Source organism: Oncorhynchus clarkii, chromosome 12, assembly GCF_045791955.1.
Source record: "Oncorhynchus clarkii lewisi isolate Uvic-CL-2024 chromosome 12, UVic_Ocla_1.0, whole genome shotgun sequence".
NCBI lineage: Eukaryota > Metazoa > Chordata > Actinopteri > Salmoniformes > Salmonidae > Oncorhynchus > Oncorhynchus clarkii.
Window position 1 is genome coordinate 68,421,793 of NC_092158.1, and position 23,411 is coordinate 68,445,203.

The window sequence follows — 23,411 nt, forward strand, 5'->3', positions numbered from 1 at the left end:
TATGTAAACTTCTGACCCACTGGGAATGTGATGAAAGAAATAAAAGCTGAAATAAATCATTCTCTCCTATTATTCTGACATTTCACAATTTTAAAATAAAGGGCTGTTCCTTACTGACCTAAGACAGGGAATTTTTACTAGGATTAAATGTCAGGAATTGTGAAAAACTGAGTTTAAATGTATTTGGCTTAGGTGTATGTAAACTTCTGACTTCCAACTGTATTTCAGATATGGGGAAGTGAGGCCGAAGAGGGTTTAATAAATAATCATCAACCAGTGGGTCTTGCGACGGGTATACAGAGATTACCAGTTTACAGAGTAAACTATACAGAGTATAGAGTGCAGTGATGTTTCCTGTAAGGAGCATTGGTGGAGCACTATGTATCATGTCTCGATCTAGAGTTTGAAATTCCAATCAAAGATATCGATGAAGAGTCTAGGAACCCTATGCTATTGAACTTTCCTGGAATAACTTAGAAGCAACCTAAAACACTGGTATTTTAACAAATACTTATTTAGGCCTATATACTCTCAGCAGAGTTTACCAAAATGCTTTACTTTCTGAGGCAATGTGTTCCTCTGACACATAGAATAATTATATCTTGGGTACACACTTGGCTAGGTCAAGGTCCTGAAATGTATTTTTTACAGTCTATGAATTTAGCAGTACCCTCCCTCTTATTAAAAAGAATAACTAGCACATAACATTCTGAGAACCATGTTTCTTAGAGCTTGGTGAGAGCATGGTTGTTCTATGGTTATTTTGCATACAACCTTCCCACAATTTTCTGGGCACAAGATACCCACATAACATTCTGAGAACCATAAGTTTCTTAAGTGAGAATTTCAGTACTTCAGCATAACTTTTTTTCTGCACGTTTACTCATAGTCCTATTTAAAGTTAATGTTCTCAGAACATTAAGAACATTTTTTTATAAAAAAAAAAGAAAAGATTGGTAACGTTCTAAGAACATGTACATTCTGTTCTCAGCTCCAACAAAACTCTCTATCATCTGTCTTATTAAGTGTGTTTCAGTGCGTTAGCCGAGCACACTAATTGGCAACACCTGATCTTAATGAGTGCTTGTTTCCTTTTAAATGGGATCTCTTAAAATACACACACCATGCTAGCTCCATCCTGGTGGCGCTGTGGACTAATTCCATGGATAGAGAACAGAAGATCATAGGTTTGAGCATCACTGACTCCATGCCACAATTTAAAAAATATATGTTTTTGCATGTTTGATGCCTAAGCAAAATAATTTCCATGTGACCTATCTGTGCTTGGAGTTCAAAACAGTTAACCCAAAACTGAGCTAGCAGTGTTATTAGAAGTCTTATTAAAATATCAAGTGAAAGTTAAGTTATTCTAAAACCTCCATATAACCTATAATTTCCAGCCTCAGAACGTTAGTAAATCTTCCCAGGAAAACTTTCAGAAACCATAGAAAAACATTGTCAGAACCTGCCTGCAACCTAAAAATGAACGTTCTCAGAACAAGCTAAATGTTCACTTCTGTTCTCAGAACGTTTAAAACCTTTCAGTTTTACCGGTCAGGAAACGTATGAATTCGTTCCCAGAACCAATGTGAAACCAAACAACACTTCCATTCCCACAACTTCCAAGGAACCAAATGTGCTAGCTTGGTAGTGTCCTGATTGAAATGTCACAAATCACACCTGTTAAAGACCAGCACTGTGGCGTGTATTTATGTCTAAAGTACTGTTGAGTTCGGTAGTCAGGAGCCTGTGCTGATAATAAATAAATTTGAAAAAATCTAGGAAAATGAAAAAGCAGACCATTTCTATGCTTTTACATAGATTTTCTTATAAATGTTGCCTTTTATGGCTATGAAAGAAGCCGCTCCCTTTTTCATGACGCAAGACCTACTTTCAACCTAATTGGACAATAATCTATCCAATCACATTCCACGTTAAACAGGCGTCGCTGAATTTTGAAAACCAGAATGGCTACTGAGGCTGTTCAAGCGTAAGTTCCTTAAGCATTTTTATCAAATTTAATAATGTTATGCGATGTATTTCAACCCTATTCCGTAATATTGTGCCTTTCGTCAAATTATGAATCGCGGTAAGGCTTCTTATAATAGCCTAGTTAATTGTAAATCCCTAAAAATATCTGTCAATATGTGAGTATCTAGACAAACAAGCTAGCTGCTAACGTTAACTAGCTTTTCTTAGTTTGACTCTGAACCATCGTTTTCAGGTTGCTTGAAAGATGCGACCATGTACATTTGGATTTGTACGATGGGGCAGAGCATCAGGAGGGTGGGGAAGCGGTGTTGATGGTGCCCTACCTATCTGTGAGTAGGTTAACACCTCACCTACTTTAGACACTTTGAAATGCTTGGCCAAACAACTCGTCAAAATGTTGGAGTTGGTCAAAGAAAAATATATGTATTGCGTTAATTACATTTATAAGTACTGTCTCTGTTGTTCAGGAGAGTCGTAGTAAACAGAAGATTTTGGGCAGACAGTTGTTTGTGCTTGATGACATGATGCAGCTTCTGGAGAGACTGGAGACAACTGACCAGCTGTTTAATGAACCATGCCCCCCAAACCCCGGTAACACACAGATCCACACGCAACACATAATCAGCAATAATGCCACTCAAGATATCCTTACTTCCATGGCCTCTTAGTACCACTTAATAGTATTCCGAGGGGTCGGGGAGATCCCCTTTTGTAGTACTTTTGGAAATGACTGGTCTTCTGTGTACAGGCAATGAGGCTCACAGCCGCTGGAAGGTCCTGAAGAGTGAATATAAAGAGGGTGTCCAGGAGGTGGAGGCACTCATTAGCACCTTACGGGACATGATGGACAAACTGCACCACAAACGGGACCGACTGACAAACCTGGTCACAGCACTAGAAAATAAGGTATACGTGCACTAATGATGCGTTCTCACGGACACACACACACCCTTTAGTCTGTATGGCGACCTTCCAATTTTTAAAAAGAGAGCAACGGTCCTATCACAATTTGCAGACTTTTGACAGACATGGTCTTTTGTATGGTTACTTTATATCAGTCCTTTGCCATGTTTTGGATATGTGATGTCTTTCCACATCTCTCCCATAGAAAGATCTCAGCCTGCAGATGGGGGAGTCTCTCCAGACAGCCTACAATGCCTTGCGTGTGTGTGAGGGGCAGCTGGCCCAGCTGAGGGCGGAGACCGACGCCACTCTGGACCGCTCGGCTGACTGGCAGCATCTGAGAGACGCGTGAGTGACAAGCAGCACTATCCACCAATCATACATCCTTGCAGAGACGTCCTATTTCTACTCTCCCACCTCCACTAATTTGCTTTGACTTTAGTCTTGAGCTAACACACTTCCATATTGTTCACTCCGGTATTAGAACTCTCATTCAATGTCCCATTTCATAATGAATGTGAGAAAGACAAACATTTAGATTTTCCCCAGTCTAAAATCAAACCAGAACCCCTAACCTAGTCCCTTGGTAATTCCATATGAGGGTGTGCACCTGACTGCCCTGCTCCAGTCCATACTCACCTCTGTCTCCTGTCAACCAGCCTGCAGGGCTATGTGGAGGAGACGCAGGGGGTGATGCAGTGTAGGCTGCTGTCGGTGGGGTCCTCAGAGCTGTGTGTGGAACTGAGGCCCTGCTCCTGTGGGTCCACCTCTGGCCAGCTGGAGCCCCTCAGACTGACTGTCACTTGGAGCCCTGATGACCACTTCCACCTCCAGGTAAACAATACAGCAGACCTCCGACCTGGGTGGTATTCATTAGGAACCAAACAAAATGTATAGGGACCTTCTTGAATTTGTCCAATACAAACTCTTGTTTTAGTTGCTTAAAGTTTTCATTTTCGAGTAATCGGATTCCGTTGCAAAACATTTTGCTACGCTGTGCGACAAATTAATACACTCCTGGTTTGGTTTCTGGTCCTTACACATATTTTCCATAGCTCCTGGTCTGGTTCCATCCTAGTTCCTACACCTCTTCTCCTTAGCTCCCCCTGAGCCCCTTTGTATTCCTTGTGTTCTAGATGGGAATCATTGTTAGATTTAGTCAAGTAAGATATCTGTCTATATTATTTCTCTGTTTTTGGGACCTATTGAGAAAATAACATGTTTTTGCCACCATTAGTCACAACCCCCACTTTGTCCCTCTCTCCCTCCCTCTAGGTGTATCAGGGTACTACAGGGCTGTTAGAGGTGTCAATGAAGGGTTGCCTTTCTCATCTCAGTGCTGCCTTGCTGGAGGTCATGCAGTGCTACACCAGCCAGGGAGAGATGCTGGCTGAGATTCAGGCCCTGCATTCCAGGTACGCACACAGTGCCTACAAAGATCAGTCAGTGATGATAGAAGCGCGACCCTTGATGTGGAATGATGTTTCTTTCTGAGATCGAATCCTGTTGCTGTTTAAGTGGCATTACCACATTATCTGAAGCATTAAAAGCAGCCATTAGACTATATCCCACTGCCTCTCTCTTGGAGAGGGATCATTGAGACACACACACTTACAAAAACCAATGTAAAACAGTTGTATACAGTCGATCAGATCAACACACTCAAACTGAGCAATTTCTGCAAACTAAAACGTGGAGTAGCACTCAACAACCATAACTTGCTCAGCTACGAACCCAACAAAGATTGTTTTTAATGACCCCTGACAGAATATCTTCAGTATTCTGAACTACTCAGTTCTACTGAAGGTGAGTAGAAGTTGCCAGCCAATATTGAGTACCTTTTCCAATGCATTCTCAATCACACTAGAACACTTTATGTTCATAATATTGCTTATACTCCAACGCTTCTAAGCAAGAATTAGTCTGTGAGAGCTTATTTGTATCTGTGGACATTTTCATATTCCAAACACAATGACACATGATTATGTTTTCATTCTTTAACACCTGTGTTTGACAATGTGAGTATTTCTCCTGTGTGTAGGTTTGCTATAGACTGGCGTCCAGGCCAGAGACTGCTCGTGTTCCTGAAGACTGCCTCTAGTGTGTGTAATCTGAGGGTGGAGGAGGGCTACCCCTCCAGAGGCACAGCTACACTCATCTCTGTACGCAGGGATGGAGAACTGGTCGACAATGCTTTCCTACAGGTAAAACGTCCATCGCCATTACCTGTTTATTGATGTATTGAGTCCCATTGAAATTGTATTAGCAAACACCTTTTTAGCAAAGATGGAGCACTGTCCTTGCCCTTCTAGTTATCTACCCTTAAATATAAATTATTTTGTTCTTGAAGTTATTATTTACCCTCTGGGGTCAGTATTTTTTTGGAGATCCCCTTAAAATTGGAAATCCACAGCTACAAACAACCATGTAAGTGATATTGATTTTTACATTCCATTCCGTTACAATGTGAGACATGTTGTTTGAGTGGCTGGAGTTCCTCTCCTCCAGTCCGAACATCTGACCATCCTCTCTCTAGTCTACACAGAGGAAGTGGCTGTTTCTCTCCATGATCACTAAATGGTGCTCTTGCCTCTGTAATATGTAAATATTAGGAATGTAACAATTTACTGATGCATCGGTCCTGGTTCAAATGTTTTAAGATACTAGTGCATGGGTCTGCAGGAGCCCAAACCAATCCAAATGAAGTGTGCGTCGGTCAGAACTGATTCAAATGTTACAATCGTCAGTTCACTGTTTTTCACTCATTGTTTTATTCCAAAAATACCTCTTATGTGTTATGACTGAGTTAATGTGTCCTCCTTTAGTTCAGTAGGCTATTGAACTTTTATGTATTTAACTGCGTATGACTGTCAGATAATTGTGAGCACAGTGCAGGTAGAGACAGCTCCATGCGCCAACTAGACGTAGGCCTATCCCTGTTCTAATAGGCTGTTCGTACATCAGCGCGGCACCTTCAGCATTCAGATGCTTTGAAAATGGCTTTCACAATGTCATCATAGGGTTTATTAGTTGAGTGACAACCAATGTAATTTGCTGGAACATTGTTACCAAATGCTATGTATAGTAGTTTTTTTACTGGAGTTGTGTAGTCTACCGGATTTGACACCTTGCATCGAACTGCTGATTGGAGTTTTCAATCATTCCGATTTTTAGATTGTTCAGGTCACCATAAAAAATAGTTTGTGTAGTTTTTTTTTTAAACAGTCAGTGTATTTGGTCATTTCTACATGAATGGGGTAATTTCATAAAGGACCTTAATCATTTTTGAGAGCTGCGCATGGTCACATACATTGGTCAGAGCAGGATAAGCTCCATAAAATTCCAAACGGTCTAAACCATTTGCTTTTGAAACTGTTAAAAATCCAATGCTACATTATATTAAATGCCATGCTAATTTGTGAAGATAAATATTGACATAGTTAGTACAAGCTCAACACGTTTTATCTGCAAAAATGACAAGTTAATGAGTGGGTGATGGTAATTGCAGATTTGTTTTTAAAGACTGGAGGGACAAAAAGCATAAATTGCCCTAATCTGATGATAGTGGGGTGGTAGATGCTCAGTCTGCCCTATGGCTCAGCTCATGTGCCTATATCATTGATATTGACACACAATCACTAACAGAGGAACTCTCAGCTTATAGAAGTAATCTCAGACAGATCCAGCTCAGATAGGCCCAGCTCCTGAGCTCTAATCATTAGAAGATATTATTTTAAAATTGAAAATTAATGTGTTCATGCAACGACAAAAAATACTAAATAGAAACAAATCGCATCAATTCATTCCCCTAATCAAACCGATTCATTTAAGACTTAAATATATCGTTCCTGTATCATATCATAGCCCATGTAGCTATCTAGATGCGTATCGAATCATTCATGAAGGGAGAGCTGCACATCCCTAGTAAATATCTCATGACTCTATCTAATGTTGCTCTGTTTTGTCTTCTAGCTGTATCTGTTGTCTTGTCTATGTATTGTTGTAACAATATTACGACTCGCATGTAAATAAATAACATACCATTTTGGTGAAAATGTTTTTGGTTTTCTTCATATTTAGACTTAAAGAAAAGGTGAAAAATAAATAAATCACATTGTGACGAATGAAGAGTGCAACTTTTATTTCTTTATCAAAAGTTGATGCTCTTCTAGTCATCAGCACCCGTATAACTACTAGAGAAGTAACTATGTACACTGCATAGATCCTGTGGCTGGGCCTCTGAATTATTTTGCTCCCCGTAGTCTGACAGCATGTGGTTAGATAATCTATGGGTTGACAGACAGAGCCTATGGCTCTGGATAAAGTCAACCCTGAAAGCTGTCAAAAGCCTGAAGAGAAATGGCCTGAGATCTGAGATGGGTCTTCAATGGCTTCCACAAGCAACGTTCTATTTTTTTCCACCTGACTTTGTAACTTAACGTACAAGCTGTTGACAACCTGCTCTCGTATTCTTGAAAAGACATGCCCTTTGGTAGTTTGTCTGAGCTACTTGGCACTTCAACTTGAGAGCCTGCTCTCCCTCGTTTTTCACACTGTCACAGTTAACCTCCCTGCTTCATGCTTCGCTCCTCATTCCTCACCTGCTGACTATCAATTGGCTCCCTGGGATGCAGCAGGCGGGGCCAATGTCAGCTGTGAATAGTTGGTTATGTGAACGGTTTGACTCACTTCTGATCCAAGTGTGCAGCAGCTTCTGCAGTTATTAGGTTACGTTCTCCTCACTTTGGGGTTGGGTGGTTTGATAATCCTCTTCATAGATCAGATTCCACTCCACTGTGGACGCAAGTGAAAGGGATCTTGTTTTTCTGTCTTCAATGTGATACAGTAGTCTCATCAATCAGCATCAGTTGTACTTTGTTTTTGTCCCCAGTAATACCCGTGTCTAGTCACTGGGAGCTCTCTAGCTTTCCCTAGGGCAGTTTTAAACAGAAAATGACTTGTTTATGTTATAGAGGTGTTTAACAGTTATAGTGCATTCGGATAGTATTCAGACCTCTTGACTTTTTCCAAATTGTTACGTTACAGCCTTATTCTAAAATGGATAAACAAACATGTTCTTAATCAATCTACACAATACCCCTTAATGACAAAGGAAAAACAGGTCTTTAGACATTTTTGCAAATGTATAAAAATAAAAAAACTACCTTACTTACATTAGTATTCAGACCCTTTGCTATGAGACTCAAAATTGAGCTCAGGTACATCCTGTTTCCATTGATCATTCTTGATGTTTTTACAACTTGATTGGAGTCCACCATTGGTATATTCAGTTGATTTGACATGATTTGGAAAGGCACATGCTTGTCTATATAAGGTCCCACAGTTGACAGTGCATGTCAGAGCAAAAACCGAAAAATGTCTGCAGCATTGAAGGTCCCAAAGAACACAGTGGCCTACATCATTCTTAAATGGAAGAAGTTTGGAACCACAAAGACTCTTCCTAGAGCTGGCCGCCCGGCCAAACTGAGCAATCGGGGGAGAAGGGGCTTGGTCGGGGAGGTGTCCAAGAACCCGATGGTCACTCTGACAGGGCTCCGGAGTTCCTCTGTGGAGATGGGAGAACCTTCCAGAAGGACAACCATTTCTGCAGCACTCCACCAATGAGGCCTTTATGGTAGAGTGGCCAGACGGAAGCCAATCCTCAGTACAAGGCACACGACAGCCCACTTGGAGTTTGCTTAAAGGCACCCAAAGGACTCTGACCATGGAAAAAATATTCTCTGGTCTGATGAAACCAAGATTGAACTCTTTGGCCTGAATGCCAAGCGTCATGTCTGGAGGAAACGTGCCACCATTCCTACGGTGAAGCATGGTGGTGGCACCATCATGCTGTGGGGATCTTTTTCAGCTGCAGGGTCTGGGACACTTGTCAGAATCGAGGTAAAGATGAACAGAGCAAAGTACGGAGATCCTTGAATGAAAACCTGCTCCAGAGCGCTCAGGACCTCAGACTAGGGCGAATGTTCACTTCCCAACAGGACAACGACGTAAGCACACAGCCAAGACAACGCAGGAGTGGCTTCGGAACAAGTCCCAATGTCCTTGAGACCCAGTCAAAGCCCGGACTTGAACCTGAACCTGATCTAACATCTCTGGAGAGACCTGAAAATAGCTGTGCAATGATGCTCCCCATCCAACATGACAGAGCTTATCTTCAGAGAAGTATGGGAGAATCTCCCCAAATAAAGGTGTGCTTAGCGTGTAGAAACATACCAAAGAGGCTGTAATCGCTGCCAAAGGTGCTTCAAGAAAGTACTGCGTAAAGGGTCTGAATTCTTATGTAAATGTGATATTTCCAGGTTTACAAATAAAACAAATTGCTAAAAATCTCAACCTGTTTTTGCTTTGTCATTGTGGTATTGTGTGTAGATTTCGATTAAGGCTGTAACAAAAATGTGGAAAAAGTCAAGGGGTCTGAATACTTTCCAAATGCGCTGTATGTACAGTATATTACAAATAGCTCTCATTAATGAGAACCTTGTGTCCATGGAAATGTTCTTACCCATACATAATTATTACATAATCCAGCTTCTAACCTACGATTTGTCTGCAGGACTGTAGCTCATTGACTTTTGCTAACCAAATTATTGTCTTACATGCAGTATGTTTCATACCTTTACTTGGTAACAATTACCGGGCAGATAGTGCTCAACAATTCTGCATTTTGGTTAGCTACAGTATATTTGAATATTGGCTACAATGCAGAACACTACTTTGTGGTTGTGGTCATGACAGGATGCGGAAACAAAACAGGAACATGAGAAATGTTTTGAGTAGAAGATTTACACCTGCTTGTAGTGTGTTCTGTGAAATAATTATAGACAAGACCTTGAGGTACAGCAATAATCTGTTACTATTGATGGGGCTACTGCTTTATCTTGGCCAGGTCGCAGTTGTAAATGAGAACTTGTTCTCAACTGGCCTACCTGGTTATATAAAGGTGAAATAAAAAAATGACTGTCAGCATGTCCTTTCAAATAAATTCATCTCAAGGTCAAAGTGCACTGGGTTACTCAAATTTGAAATGTATTCTATAATTAAGACCTAATCCAAGCAAATGTACAGTCTTGGTCATTGGTCAGTACGAACTGTTATTCCCACTTTAGTGTTGTGTCAGCATCCTCAGTGAGTGTTGTGACGTGGGTGACCTGTGGCTTACTGATTACATAGCACAGCCCTCTAATAGCTAGGTGAGCTAGGTCTCTCCAACCCAGTCACAGACAGATGTAGAATAACAAAATCGGTACTACAGAAAAAGATCACACAAAGGAATTAAAATAAGTATTTTTTTGTATAATGCCTTCATTACATAAAACATTTTTGAAATACAGTTCTGGATATTATTTTTTGTATGCATACACTCAATTTGTATTTTACACATTTGTACCCACACATTTATAACTATGAGCATTAGAGAATTTCATCTTAACAAAAAAATATATATATTATACACATTTTTCAAACATTTCAAGTAAGCTTATTGACGTTTGTAGCTAGATATATACAAATTTGTACAAACTCAGTTTGGAATATGATTACGTTTACGACACTGCACATATTTAACTAATCATTTACAGCCATGATAAAACAGAGCAGATGGCTTTAAAATGCATCTAACAGACTCTTGGAAGGAACCAGGCCTAATTGGACATAGTAGTAAAGCCCAATTGCTGATTTTTGGTTCAGCTCAACCGACCAATGGTCTCTGGCGCCCTCCGGCTGGTGTAGAGGGGGCACTTGTTCTGGGCAGTTTTGAGCTGTGACCACCCCAACCTCCAAAAATAATTTATGTAGAGGGCTTTGTCTCCCTAATCTCCATGGGTCTATTGGCCTTACCCCTATCAGTTGTCAATCACTGTCTTTCGGTCATGTCATTGGCCTGATGGCAACATCAGTCAACTCGGAGGCGGGTGTCCCTGAAGGGAGCAAGCGAGCAGACGGAATCAGATCCCCTGTCACCTCCCCCAACTTGCCCCGCCCCTTAGCCGCCCAACCACCACTGTCCGTGAGGTGGAGATGGGCGACGAGTCCAGACGGGTTTTCTTGTCATCAGTGGTGGCGATCTTATACGTCGATGCGGAAGGACAGCAGCTTCTCTGAGTGCATGTTGTTGAGTGTGCGCAGGTCGGGCATCTTCAGCAGCAGCTTGGTGAAGCGAGAGGCGTCGCAGGGGTTGCTCTTGCTGACCAGGGCACGCAGCACTCTGATCAGAGACTCCTGAAGCAGCTCCACGGAGTTGAGGTTCTCGATGCCTGAGCGATCTGAAAGAGGACAGAGAAGAAAGAGAGCACCGTTAGACTACTTTACACTTTAGTACAGACCATTACTATGCCATAACAGTGAGTGATTTTTGAAGATTCAATGTTCCCCATAATTTTTTTTGGCGCTGAGCAAATTTCAACATTGTGAAAATTCTGTGCAACTTCCAGCTCGCATTTACTGGGAACACTGAGGCTGTATCCGCTTTAAGTAACAGTGTCAGACAGTGGTCAAGTAGGCTACTATGGCTATTTGATCATAATGTATGCCTACGAGAATGGCCTCCCATCAAAAACAATGGAGAAAATGCATTCCATAACATTTTAACATGGAAATGGCTGTTCTATCATTCAGCCTAAAGTAGCAGCCTATGTGTGGTGTTCAATGTAGGCCAACATGCATTGCTTGACTGAAAATGTTGTGGTGTTGTTTGATGAAACCACTTTCCAAAATATTACAGAGAATCAGACAAATGATGCTACTGCCTATAGGCTACTTAGCTTATTTAAGACTCTCTCAAAATACAACACTGCTCCTTTAAGACAAAAAAAAGTTATTTATCCAACTCCCTCTTTAAAGATGTCTAGAAATGTACATGGTTTGTGCTCTTGTAGGAAGCATTCACTCCCCCATTGCTGAATACATATGATCTATAACTGGGCTAATAACTCCTTAACTATCAAAGGATATGAACACACACGTGGCTGCATGCAGCTCTTGCTTTGTCCTCAAAACAAGCGCATCTACTCTTGACCGCTCATGCTGTTAACACAGTCCAGTTCAAAGTGAACGGCACAGATCCATATATGGCAATGGTCTATTTGCATATAGGCCTACTGCATTTCTGATTGGTTATGCCACACCGGTCTGTGTAGAGTATGGGCTGAGTTGTGCATGTCAATGCAATAGAATCCTACTCCGATGCGTTCTGCCTACAACAAAATCTCTTGCATAGTTAATTTTGCATACTAAGTCTTGCATAGTTTGTTTAGTTTCGGTATGTTGCATTTATATTTGGCTAATATTTCTTTGATTCCATCACAATTCCCACAGTAAATGGAAACGTTGATGATGTTAACTAAGGGGGGAAACTCTAGAAAGTTGAGTGAAGTTCAATCTCACGCTTCTCTGCGCGGGCTGTTATTTCTTCTGCGCGGCAGTCCCGTGGGAACATTGGTCATGGTGATTTACTGGCAGGACAAGTACAGTACTTGAGCTCTAACTGCTTAAATAGGTTGTTAAAGTAAATAATAAGAATTCTCATCGTTCTTACCTGCAGACACTAGCACTACAGCGGTGAAGAGACCCAGCTCCTCGGCCGTGAGCTCTAGGGAGTTGAGCTTCTCGCTGAATTCAAACATGGTGTCTAGCAGGCCTCCCATGCCCATTCCCTTCAGTGCCTCCAGGCTGTAGGTGGTACCCGAGATGAAGGTGACAGTCTGCTCCTTCACGTTGAAGAGGGAGGCAAAGCGCACCATCAAGACCTGTAACAGAAGCAAGGGAAAAGTGAGTGGGTGTTGAGTCATTGTATCTTCTCAATACAGTACAGCTGTGAGTATTTTTGTTTATCACTGTATGAAGTTTCTTTGCATATCTGTTTGCACACTTTTCACGGATGCCTACCTCAAAGGTGCCGGCCTTGAGCAGGGTGACTTGGTCGTTCTCGGAGAGTGCACTGAACCCTGGAATGTGCTTTGCGAACTCCACCACCTCACGCACAGCCGGCGTGAAGCTGAGCGAGAAGTCCTCCCAGATCTCCTGGGGGGTCTTGTTTGGTTCGGCTTGGGGGAACATGTTCATTGGACATGCCTGGAGGACCGAGGAGAACCGTAATCAGCATTTTCCTATATGCTATGACTACTTGCCACTATTATTGACAGTCTTTGACATCAAGATATTTTCTATGTTGCTGTTCTGTTCAGTGACTCACCAGCACAATGTCCTTGTGGTTTTTCCATGGGAAGTTCTGGCCCTGGGGGACGCTGCTAGTCTCAATGCTTTGGTGGCTCCCGAACAGGTTGCTGTTGTGGAACTGCTTGCCGTTGTTCTGGTGATGTCTGTCAGACATGGCCAGGAAGCCATGGTTCTGGAGGGCCACGTTGTTGTTGTGGTGGTAGATTGTGTTGATGCTGTTCTGGTGGTAGCCAGCAGGACAATAATTTGAGCCCCAGTTGTCCACCTCTCCGTTATGCAATCTCGCAGAATCGCCCAGCTTGTCGTGGGCGTAAACAAAGGTCTCATGGTGCGCCCGGGCAATGGCCGTTATGGTGCAGTCCACCCCAGGACTGGGGCATAGGGGTGGAGAGCTGGCCAACAGTGGCGGGCTTTGGTTGGATGGTGGGGGCAGAGGGGAAGCAGGGGCTTGTACTGGAGGACAGGGGGAAGGGGCAAAAGGCAGGGCCTGGGGCTGGAGTGCCACAGTCAGACCCGGGCAGGGAGAAGAGGAAGTGGGAGAAGGGGGAGAGTTGTGAGTCAGGCTGGCCAGCTGGAACTCGTTTTGTATGTTGTTCATGCTGTTCATGGTGCTCTGCATCTCTGCCAGCATGCGCTGCTTCTCACGCTTGGGTATTCTGCCAAAGCGAACAGCTGGGGAGAGAGAAAGAGACATGTTGAGTCAACAGCCCTAACAGGGATGAGAGTGTAGTAGAACTATTAAACCTTTTTTTGTGGCTGCATGTGTCATGTTTTAGCATATGAAGCTGTACGTACCATCGCGGGACATGCCCACGGACAGACACTTTTTGAAGCGGCACTGCTGGCAGCGGTTGCGGTTAATCCTCATGATGGTGCAGGTCTCGTTCTTCAGGCACTTTTTGTACTGGATGTTCTGCTGGATACTGCGTCGGAAGAATCCCTTGCAGCCCTCACAGGCATGGACCCCATAGTGGAAGCCTGAGGCGACGTCTCCACACACTTTACACAGCAGCACCATCCCATTCAGTTCTGTTACAAGCATAAAGAGGACTTAAGGCTGTAGTTCCAGGAATGACAGATAGGGGTGCACAATCTGGATTCATATAAAGTATTGGGGTTCTGGTATGGGGGTCTACTCACTGGTAAGGCTTGCCACAGACTTGCTGGGGGAGCAGCGAGAAATGCTGCTGTCATTACGACCCCTAAGCCTTGGGGACCCTCCGGAGCCGGAAGAGGAGTTGCCATCATCACCATTGGAGGAGCTGGAGCTGCCACTGATGGAGTAGGCATTGGAGAAGCCCTGGGAGCCGTTGGGGGAGGGAGGGAAGGAGGCTCCGAAGGAGTTCTCGCTGTACATAGACACTGGGCTGGTGCGGTTCGGTGAGCAGCCACTGGAGCCGATGTAGGAGATTACGCCCCCTGGCGACAAAAGAAAGAGTGAGAGGACTGCTTGTTAGAATGGATGCGTGGTTTAAAAACAGTGAGATAATTTCATTGGACACAGTTAGTGCTCTGTTCTTTGACACTCTAACCATTGGACATCAGTCAACTGCCAGTGAGGACCGATGGAAACTAAAACAGAGGAGGTAAAGAGGAAGAGGGTTCAAGAGAGGACGCCCACTCATGTTCATTGATATTGCGCCCATTCATGTTCATTGACAAAAAACGTGGGAGCGGCTGCAACTTTGTATAATTCTATACATTCCAAATGTTCCCTTAGCTACCCAGGACAATTATGGAAGGAAACCGTGGCAATGTTATGATAACCATAGCAACAGAGTGACTGCGGAGAGTCCAAGAAGACAAGTGGCTGGGAAAAAAACACTGCTTTCCAGGAAATGTTGGCAGGAAAGGCTGGCTTTCCGTTTATTTTTCTAGTTCAGAGGTGGTCACCACTCTTTCCAAAACAGAGGCCTTGACCACAGAGTACATTTTATAGGAAGCCATAAGGGCAAGATTGTCCTGTGTGGGTTGTACCACGTGAGCAAGCATCACCTACAGAACATTCTTGACATTATGGAAGAAGCCATTGCAGCATGGAGAATGATCACGTTCTTTTTGGATCCTGCCCAATGGCAGAGTCAGTGCTATTGCTGTTGTGAAGTCTCATTGGCCAGACATAGCCACCCACACGAGTGGATTTAGATACTCTTGCGCTCTCTCTCTCTCTTTGTTGGAACTCTCCTGACAACTTTTACTTGCCCTACTTCCCTTTCTCTCCAACTCTCCCTTTACACTCTCCTTGAAACTCTGTTATTCTCTCTCCACACCCCCTGCCCTCTGTACTATTTTTTGCTCATACTCTGTTTCTCTTCTCCCTCTCCCTCTCTCACTTTCATTCTCTTTCTCCCTCCTGCTTGTTCTAATCCAGCGGTCTCAATTTCTCCAGCTGTGAAGGCTAATTCTCACAAGTTCCGTTCAAGGATCACGTTTCACCACAGCTGGCCACCCACACACCAACTCGTGCCCGGTCGCCGGGGGGTGCCATGCACATGGCTACCAGGAATGGCTAATCGCTTTTTAAATGCCAAATGGTGTGCCCCACCCTTTTCCACACACAGCGTCCCTGCCGAAACCCGAACCTACAAAGCATGTGCCCAAGACTTTGTGCACTTCCTGTTGACTCCAATTAACCTGTGCTCTAATACCAGATCAACTGTATTGTGTTGTTAGGGGATAATGTGTTGTTGTTAGGAGATTATGTGTTTTTGTGAGGAGATAATGTGTTGTTTTAAGGAGTCATTAGCAGGACATTTTATTGTGTTGTTGAGGCTTTAATTGATGATGCCCTTAAAACATCTTTGTGATTTAATTTCCCTGCATTGATGGCAAGCCGCCCACCTACTCTATGTTTGGGTGGGGCCTATTGAAGGATGGGATCATTGTTTTGTGCTTAAAAAAACCAAACTCTATACTTCTGTTTTGCGAGCCTGACACTTAAAACTGGATGAATTCCAATATCCTGATTGAACAAACAGTGAGAGAATGTTTGTCTGTTCTGTTCCTTTTGAGACATTCCAATCTCAGAATCCAGCCAGCCAGGCAGCCCTGGAGGAGAAACATAATTCACTGTGGAATGGAACATAAGGTCTTATAGGGTCACTGGGTCAGGTGTCACCACAACACGTGCACTTCCTTGTCCTGCCTGGTGCTATAGTATTAATGCTCCCCCCTCTCTCTCTCCACTGCATGTTTTCACTCTCTTTTCTCTGTCTTCCACCTCCTGACTTTCTATCCCCAAATAATGTATTACCCACAATAACCAATCAGTGAGTGGAAGATAAGATTGCTTTTCTATCAAAATCAATAACTTTCCATGTTAAACCAACACTTGTAAAGTCAACGTGAAATGAAGAAAACACATCAATAGATATAGCTCTGAATATTGAACTAGTCTTAGTGAGTAAACGTACATTCAGAGTGAGGTATTTGAAAGAAATGTAATAGTTCATCGAAAGCTATGCATGGGAGAGCCATGGAATGAAAACGGGTTGGACTGCAGACTTGCGTTGCTTGAGGAGCAGCACTAGTGTAGGCTGGCTGGAATACATTCTAGTCACGCCCTTACTCAACGTGCGCTCCTCCAACAGCAGGTTATTCAACGAGGCTGGCAAACTGACTGGCTGTGCAATACACCCCCCCATGGAACACGCCAACTGTTTCTAGGACAGCCTCACGTTCCCTCCCGCCTGGCGCTATCCATGGTACCTGATAGACAGTCAATTCCCACAATATACTCCTTAGATAATCTAATGTAATTTACAACATACTTGCTGAATATAGCTGAAAAGCTTGGCATTTATCTATGTTTTCACTTTGCTATGTTGTAGCTGTACAATATAATTGTATGTATTGAAAATGTATTTTCTCTGAACCTATATTCAAATGAATGAACCTATAAATGCTTTATTAGACCTACTATCGCATTGCCCTAATAATAATATAATAAAGGTAAGCTCATTATTTTGGACATCTTAGATATCGAGAGGGAATGTCCCAATCACCCTGCAAGTATTTGGTTATGCCTGTGTAATTATGTCAGCAACAATAAGTTATGATGCCTTACATAAATGTTCGTGTCCCACGTTTCAATCTAACACGTGACTGAATGATGTCCTGATCGAATCGCAATAATTACACCCGCCAGCTATCCAATAGCAGTGCACACATGGCATCCAAGACCGCTTCACCCATGGGACTCTGACGAGAAATTATGCAATGAGCTTGCTCTCTATACCGATGGAGATTGGTGGAGAACGGTGAATGAAAACAAAACGCACATGGCTAGCTTGGCGGGCCATGTGAATTGGGAAAAAACATGCGCGGATGTCTGCATCAAAGGGATGTCCGTCCACCTTACATGACCTACTTCCCCCCGAACTATTTTAGAGCACTGTGTCTCAAACCATGATGTTCTACCTACCACGCGTACACCATCAAACAATGTATAGTACTTTAAATATTTATTTAATGAAATGTACAGATAACTTATAGGCTATTACAAACTCCACGATACAACATTTCTTAATTTTGCTTTTACTGTGGCCAGTAATTCGACCTTGACAATGACAATTATGAAGAACGGTTGGGGTAAAATATATAGGCTACAGTAATGATAACACACAATCATCAGAGAATTCAAAATAAACACTATGAGGAATAGGCCTACTTCAAGCCTCATCAGCCATGGACTGAGGTTTGGCATGAGGAGAACTGTACCCATTGAACTTTCCCCCATCTAGTGTTGCATCACAAGGATGATTCCATCAGCCACGTAAGTTCCATATACACAAGTGTCTCTACTTAATCGACAGGTGTACATCAATACAATTCAACTCATCATTGATTTAAGCATTACGGACTGATAAACAACTAAATGTAAAGAGCTTCAACAGACTGCCAACAAGCCAGGTAGCCAAAACAATATGCGTAAAACACATAACCCCATTACACACGCACAACATGATAATCCTGAATATCTACCTGTATTGTTGTTATTTGTGTCCATTGCTGTTGTTGCCATCCTGAGCTCCAAAACATTCATATAGATATCGGTGAAAATAGAAAACAGTTTAGGAAAGGATAAATTCCCTTCTGGCTAGGTTCTTGGCAAAAAGAAGGTCCTCTTCTCTGTTATAACGATGTCATTATGTTCCTCTTTATAATAAAAGCTCTATTTGAGTTCGAATACTCATTACAATACTTAAGAACCAAGGTTAATAAACTACCAAAGGATGCAGCTGCTATCGAGCAAGTTCCCGCGTAATGTGAAACACTTCTCTGTGAGCACTGCCAGCGAAAACAATTACGAAAAGCTTCTATGCTGTCACTGGCTCTATCCGTGTAGGTCTGACCGCAGTTCCCAAGCCGGTCTGGTTTTCTCAGTTTCCCTTGTCCTTAGGAAAGGAACGAGGACGCACTGCATGCCTGCTCTCACGGGGCTGAAAACGGGACCATGTGACCCCCGGGGAGTGCCTCGTGTCCCAGTGACACACTTTTTCTCCGAACACATCAGCTTTTCTTTTAAACCCCCTGCGCACATGGAGATGGTAACTCCTACTAAAATGGCTACGAAAAATGTTAGAAAATAATATTTTAACGCTACCATTTTTAACTATAGGGGATAGGACAGACATATGCACAATATTTAATATAACCAAATGCGCAAAGCCATGGCAAAGTTCCATCGACCATTCAAATAGCGTCTAATTTGGATCTAATTGGACGTGTCATTATATACTGGCTCACAAAGGGCGCCCCTTTTCATGTCTGTTGGGAATGTGGACGTGACCACAGACATTCACTTGATACAACGAAAATAATAATGCAACCTTTTGTGAAGCGAGGAACATTGCATTTCAAACATCGTAATATGATCAATAACAACGATTAGCTTTTATTAAGCTTTTCTGGCAGCATTGCACGCGATGGGAATGGGGTGATGGTGGTATAGAATACAAAAATAAAACTGTCCAAGAATAATTGCAGACAGCATCATAACATCTTACTTATTACCATTTTATAACCCGTGTTTTTGTAATAGGAAAACTCTGCAGGATCAAAAGGAACATGATATGCCTGCATATAATGCGCACCATTTCTGCCAGACTGTTTACAGCGCCCCACTCTATTCTACTCTGTGTACATTGTCCTCATGCCCCCACATTGTGCTGCTGTGGGTACATGTAAAGATCACCTAGCCCAATTCTGCGACTTCCAATGAAGATCTCATTTATTTCCCATTATACGCAGCTACAGTAGCACATTTGGTTCATTGGAAGTTGTGAGAACGTATGTTTGTGGTTTCCAATTGGTTCTGTGAACGAACCCATACGTTTCCTGCCTGGTAAAATTGAATGTTCAGGACATATTCTGTGAACTTATTTTTAGGTTGCAGGGAGGTTCTGAGAACGTTTTGCTCTGGTTTCTTGAAAGTTTGTCTGGGAGGTTTTATTAACATCTGAGAATGGAAATGATTGGTTATTTAGAGTTTTTTTAATAACTTCCTTTAAACTCTTTAGAACCTATAGCAGCCGTCAACTGCCTTTCTTTAAATTACTATAACGGATGCGAATGCCCTTGTTTTTCTAACAATAATACACTATATATACAAAAGTATGTGAACACCCCTTTCAAATTGGTAGTTTCGGCTATTTCAGCCGCACCTTTTGCTGACAGGTGTATAAAATCGAGCACACAGCCATGCAATCTTCATAGACAAACATTGGCAGTAGAATGCCCTTACTGAAGAGCTCAGTGACAACAAGTCAATTTGTATAATTTCTGCACTGCTAGAGCTGCCCCGGTCAACCGTAAGTGCTGTTATTGTGAAGTGGAAACGTCTAGGAGCAACAACGGCTCAGCCAAAAAATGGTAGGCCCCACAAGCTCACAGAATGGAACCGCCGAGTGCTGAAGCACGTAACACGTAAAAATCGCCTGTCATCGGCCTCCCGGGTGGCGCAGTGGTTAAGGGCGCTGTACTGCAGCGCCAGCTGTGCCATCAGAGTCCTGGGTTCGCGCCCAGGCTCTGTCGTAACCGGCCGCGACCGGGAGGTCCGTGGGGCGACGCACAATTGGCCTAGCGTCGCCCGGGTTAGGGAGGGATTGGTCGGTAGGGGTGTCCTTGTCTCATCGCGCACCAGCGACTCCTGTCTGGGCTGGGCGCAGTGTACGCTAGCCAAGGTGGCCAGGTGCACGGTGTTTCCTCCGGCGCATTGGTGCGGCTGGCTTCCGGGTTGGATGTGCGCTGTGTTAAAGAAGCAGCGGCTTGGTTGGTTGTCGGAGGACGCATGACTTTCAACCTTCGTCTCTCCCGAGCCCGTACGGGAGTTGTAGCGATGAGACAAGATAGTAGCTACTACAACAATTGGATACTACGAAATTGGGGAGAAAAAGGGGTAAAATTCAAAAAAACAAAAAAAAACAAATCGCCTGTCCTCGGGTGCAACACTCATTACCGAGTTGCAAGCTGCTTCTGGAAGCAACATCAGCACAGTTACTTTTTTTTAATCAGGCACTTCATGAAATGGGTTTCCATGACTGAGCACCCGCGCACACAAGCCTAAGATCCCCATGCGTAATGCCAAGCCTCGGCTGGTGTGGTGTAAAGCTCGCCACCATTGGACTCCGGAGCAGTGGAAACTCGTTCTCTGGCCATCACACTTCACCATCTGGAAGTCTGATGCACGAATCTGAGTTTGGCGGATGCCAGGAGAACGCTACTTGCCCGAATGCATAGTGCCCACTGTAAGGTTTGGTGGAGGAGGAATAATGGTCTGGGGCTGTTTTTCATGGTTCAGGCTAGGCCCCTTCGTTCCAGTGGACATTTTAACTCTACAACATACAATGACATTCTAGACTATTCTGTGCTTCCAACTTTGTGGCAACAATTTGGGGAAAGCCCTGTCCTGTTATGGTATTCCAATTTCTTATTTATTTAACTAGGGAAGTCAGTTAAGAACACATTTTTATTTATAATGATGGCCTACCCCGGCCAAACCCCAACCAAGATGATGCTGGGCCAATTGTGCACCGCCCTATGGGACTCCCAAACACGGCCGGTTGTGATACAGCCTGGAATCAAACCAGGGTCTGTAGTAACGCCTCTAGCATTGAGATGCAGTGCCTTAGACCGCTGCGCCAATCAGGAGCCCCCTACACTGCGCCAATACCGTGCACTAAGTGAGGTCCATATAGAAATGGTTTGCCGAGATTGGTGTGGAAGAACTTGATTGGCCTGTACAAAGCCCTGACCTCAACCCCATTGGACACCTTTGGGTTGAATTGGAACGCAGACTGCGAGCCAGGCCTAATCGCTCAACATCAGCCCCCAACCTCACTAATGCTCTTGTGGCTGAATGGAAGCAAGTCCCCGGAGCAATGTTCCAACATCTAGGCTGAAATCAAGGATAGAGTCATTTGTTTTTATCTGTTGGGCTTAGGTTATATGTTTGCTAGGTGCAGATAAAGTGACCTTTTCCACATTTTGTTGCATTACGGACTTTTTCTAAAATGGATTAAATAGTGTTTTCCCTCATCAATCTCCACACAATACCCCATGTTCCTCTAGGTCAGTGAAAGTGAGGTAAGTGATGTGGAGAGTCAGGGCTCAGCAGCAAAAGGCAGGGAGGAATAGGAGTTAGAGATGATTGGAGGGATAGAGATGTGGAGCAAGGAGGGAGAGGAGAGGAGGAGGGAGAGGACGAAGTAGAGGGAGAGTACAAAGCAGAGGGAGAGGAGGAGGGAGGGGAAGAGGGAGAGCACACCTGAGAGTGGAGCCTACGTTTCCATGCATTGTGTCAACCCCAAGTCCCACCATTCACCTGTGCACCACACAGCCTGGCCCTAAATTGACAGTGGCAGGTGTTTTGGAGTTGTTTTTAAAAGTAGTAGGAATTTATATATTTTCCAGAGCTTGTAATGGATTACAACAAGAAAATGGGCGGGGTTGACCATCTTGACTGAGGACTTATTGCAATGTTGGACACACAGGCAGAAAATGGTGTAAGTATGTGCTTTGGGGGATGCTCAACATTGCCATCATAATTATGTGGGGGACCCTGCAAAGGCCCCTTCCCAGAAACCACAGGTGCTGGTCCCTAAAGGCATTCAAAAAGCAGCTTGTGCATTCACTTTGTGATATGGCTACAGTGGCAGGAGGAGGGGAGCCAAGAGGGCAGTGTGGACCGAGTTGTAACTCATTTGAAAGCAGGGGAAGTCTGAAGGGCGCAAGAGAGGGTGCACATCTGGAGTGGATGCAGGGCAAAGAGTGAGAGATATGTAGAAACCTCCTTTGGGTGCTCTACATGTTCTGTGCCATTTTGCAGGATGGGGCCGTGCTTCCAGAAGTTCCATGATATGTTGTAGGCTAAATGCAAACATTAAAGTGACAGTGTGAAAATTGAATTTGTCCTACAAATATTTGATTGTCTCTGAAAAGTTGTTTTGTATATTCTCTCTTTATCTCTATCTAATACTTGTTGCATTCACCGAATTGTTGTCGAAGTAGGCTACTATTTCTACATTTTGTGTCAAGCCTGGTCTGTACTAAATCTTATTGAGACAGGTTACCTACATTTTTTAAATAGTCCCTGAATGGTTGTTTGAATTTTTACATTGTTGCAGAAGTAATAATCCTTGTCAATCAAATAGCCTACTTTGTGTGGGTTTTGAAATACTTTCTGAACTTTGTCCTCTGGTCACATTTTGGATATTTTTGTATTTATATGTAAATAATATTTAAGTATATACTGAAAAAATATATAAACACAGCATGCAACAATTTCAAAGATTTGACTTAGTTACAGTTCATAGAAGGAAATCAGTCAACTGAAATAAATAAATCAGGACCTAATCTATGGATTTAACATGACTGGGCAGGGGCGCACTGGGGAGCCAGGTCCAGCCAATCGGAATGCGTTTTTTCCCACAAAAGGGCTTGATTATAGAAAGAAATACTAATCAGTACCCCCTCCTCAGACAATCCCACAGGTAAAGAAGCAGGGTGTAGAGGTCCTGGGCTGGTGTGGTTACTATACATCCTGTATCACCACCTGGTACGGCAACCTCTCCACCCACAACCGTAAGGCTCTCCAGAGGGTAGTGAGGTCTGCACAACGCATCACCGGGGGCAAACTACCTGCCCTCCAGGACACCTACACCACCCGATGTCACAGGAAGGCCATAAAGATCATCAAGGACAACAACCACCCGAGCCACTGCCTGTTCACCCCACTATCATCCAGAAGGCGAGGTCAGTACAGGTGCATCAAAGCAGGGACCGAGAGACTGAAAAACAGCTTCTATCTCAAGGCCATCAGA

General features: G+C 43.4%; 2 protein-coding genes across 2 annotated transcripts; one reads left to right on the forward strand and one right to left on the reverse strand.

Moving 5' to 3' along the window:
- The first annotated feature begins 1,959 nt into the window (after window positions 1-1,959).
- On the forward strand, window positions 1,960-5,817 carry LOC139422517 (uncharacterized). The gene is made up of 9 exons (XM_071173675.1): window positions 1,960-1,990; window positions 2,225-2,321; window positions 2,460-2,583; window positions 2,741-2,898; window positions 3,101-3,243; window positions 3,555-3,729; window positions 4,171-4,310; window positions 4,937-5,099; window positions 5,770-5,817. Exons 1-9 carry the CDS (start codon window positions 1,968-1,970, stop codon window positions 5,815-5,817), a joined length of 1,071 nt encoding a protein of 356 aa, XP_071029776.1. The 5' UTR covers window positions 1,960-1,967.
- A 4,371-nt stretch (window positions 5,818-10,188) lies between these two features.
- Window positions 10,189-18,581, reverse strand: LOC139421102 (nuclear receptor subfamily 1, group d, member 1). Its single transcript, XM_071171644.1, has 7 exons — window positions 18,073-18,581; window positions 14,230-14,508; window positions 13,885-14,118; window positions 13,106-13,761; window positions 12,799-12,984; window positions 12,449-12,659; window positions 10,189-11,177 (listed from the first exon to the last, which is right to left on the reverse strand). The coding sequence occupies exons 1-7, from the start codon at window positions 18,131-18,133 to the stop codon at window positions 10,981-10,983; spliced, it is 1,824 nt and encodes a 607-aa protein (XP_071027745.1). The 5' UTR covers window positions 18,134-18,581; the 3' UTR covers window positions 10,189-10,980.
- Window positions 18,582-23,411: the final 4,830 nt, after the last annotated feature.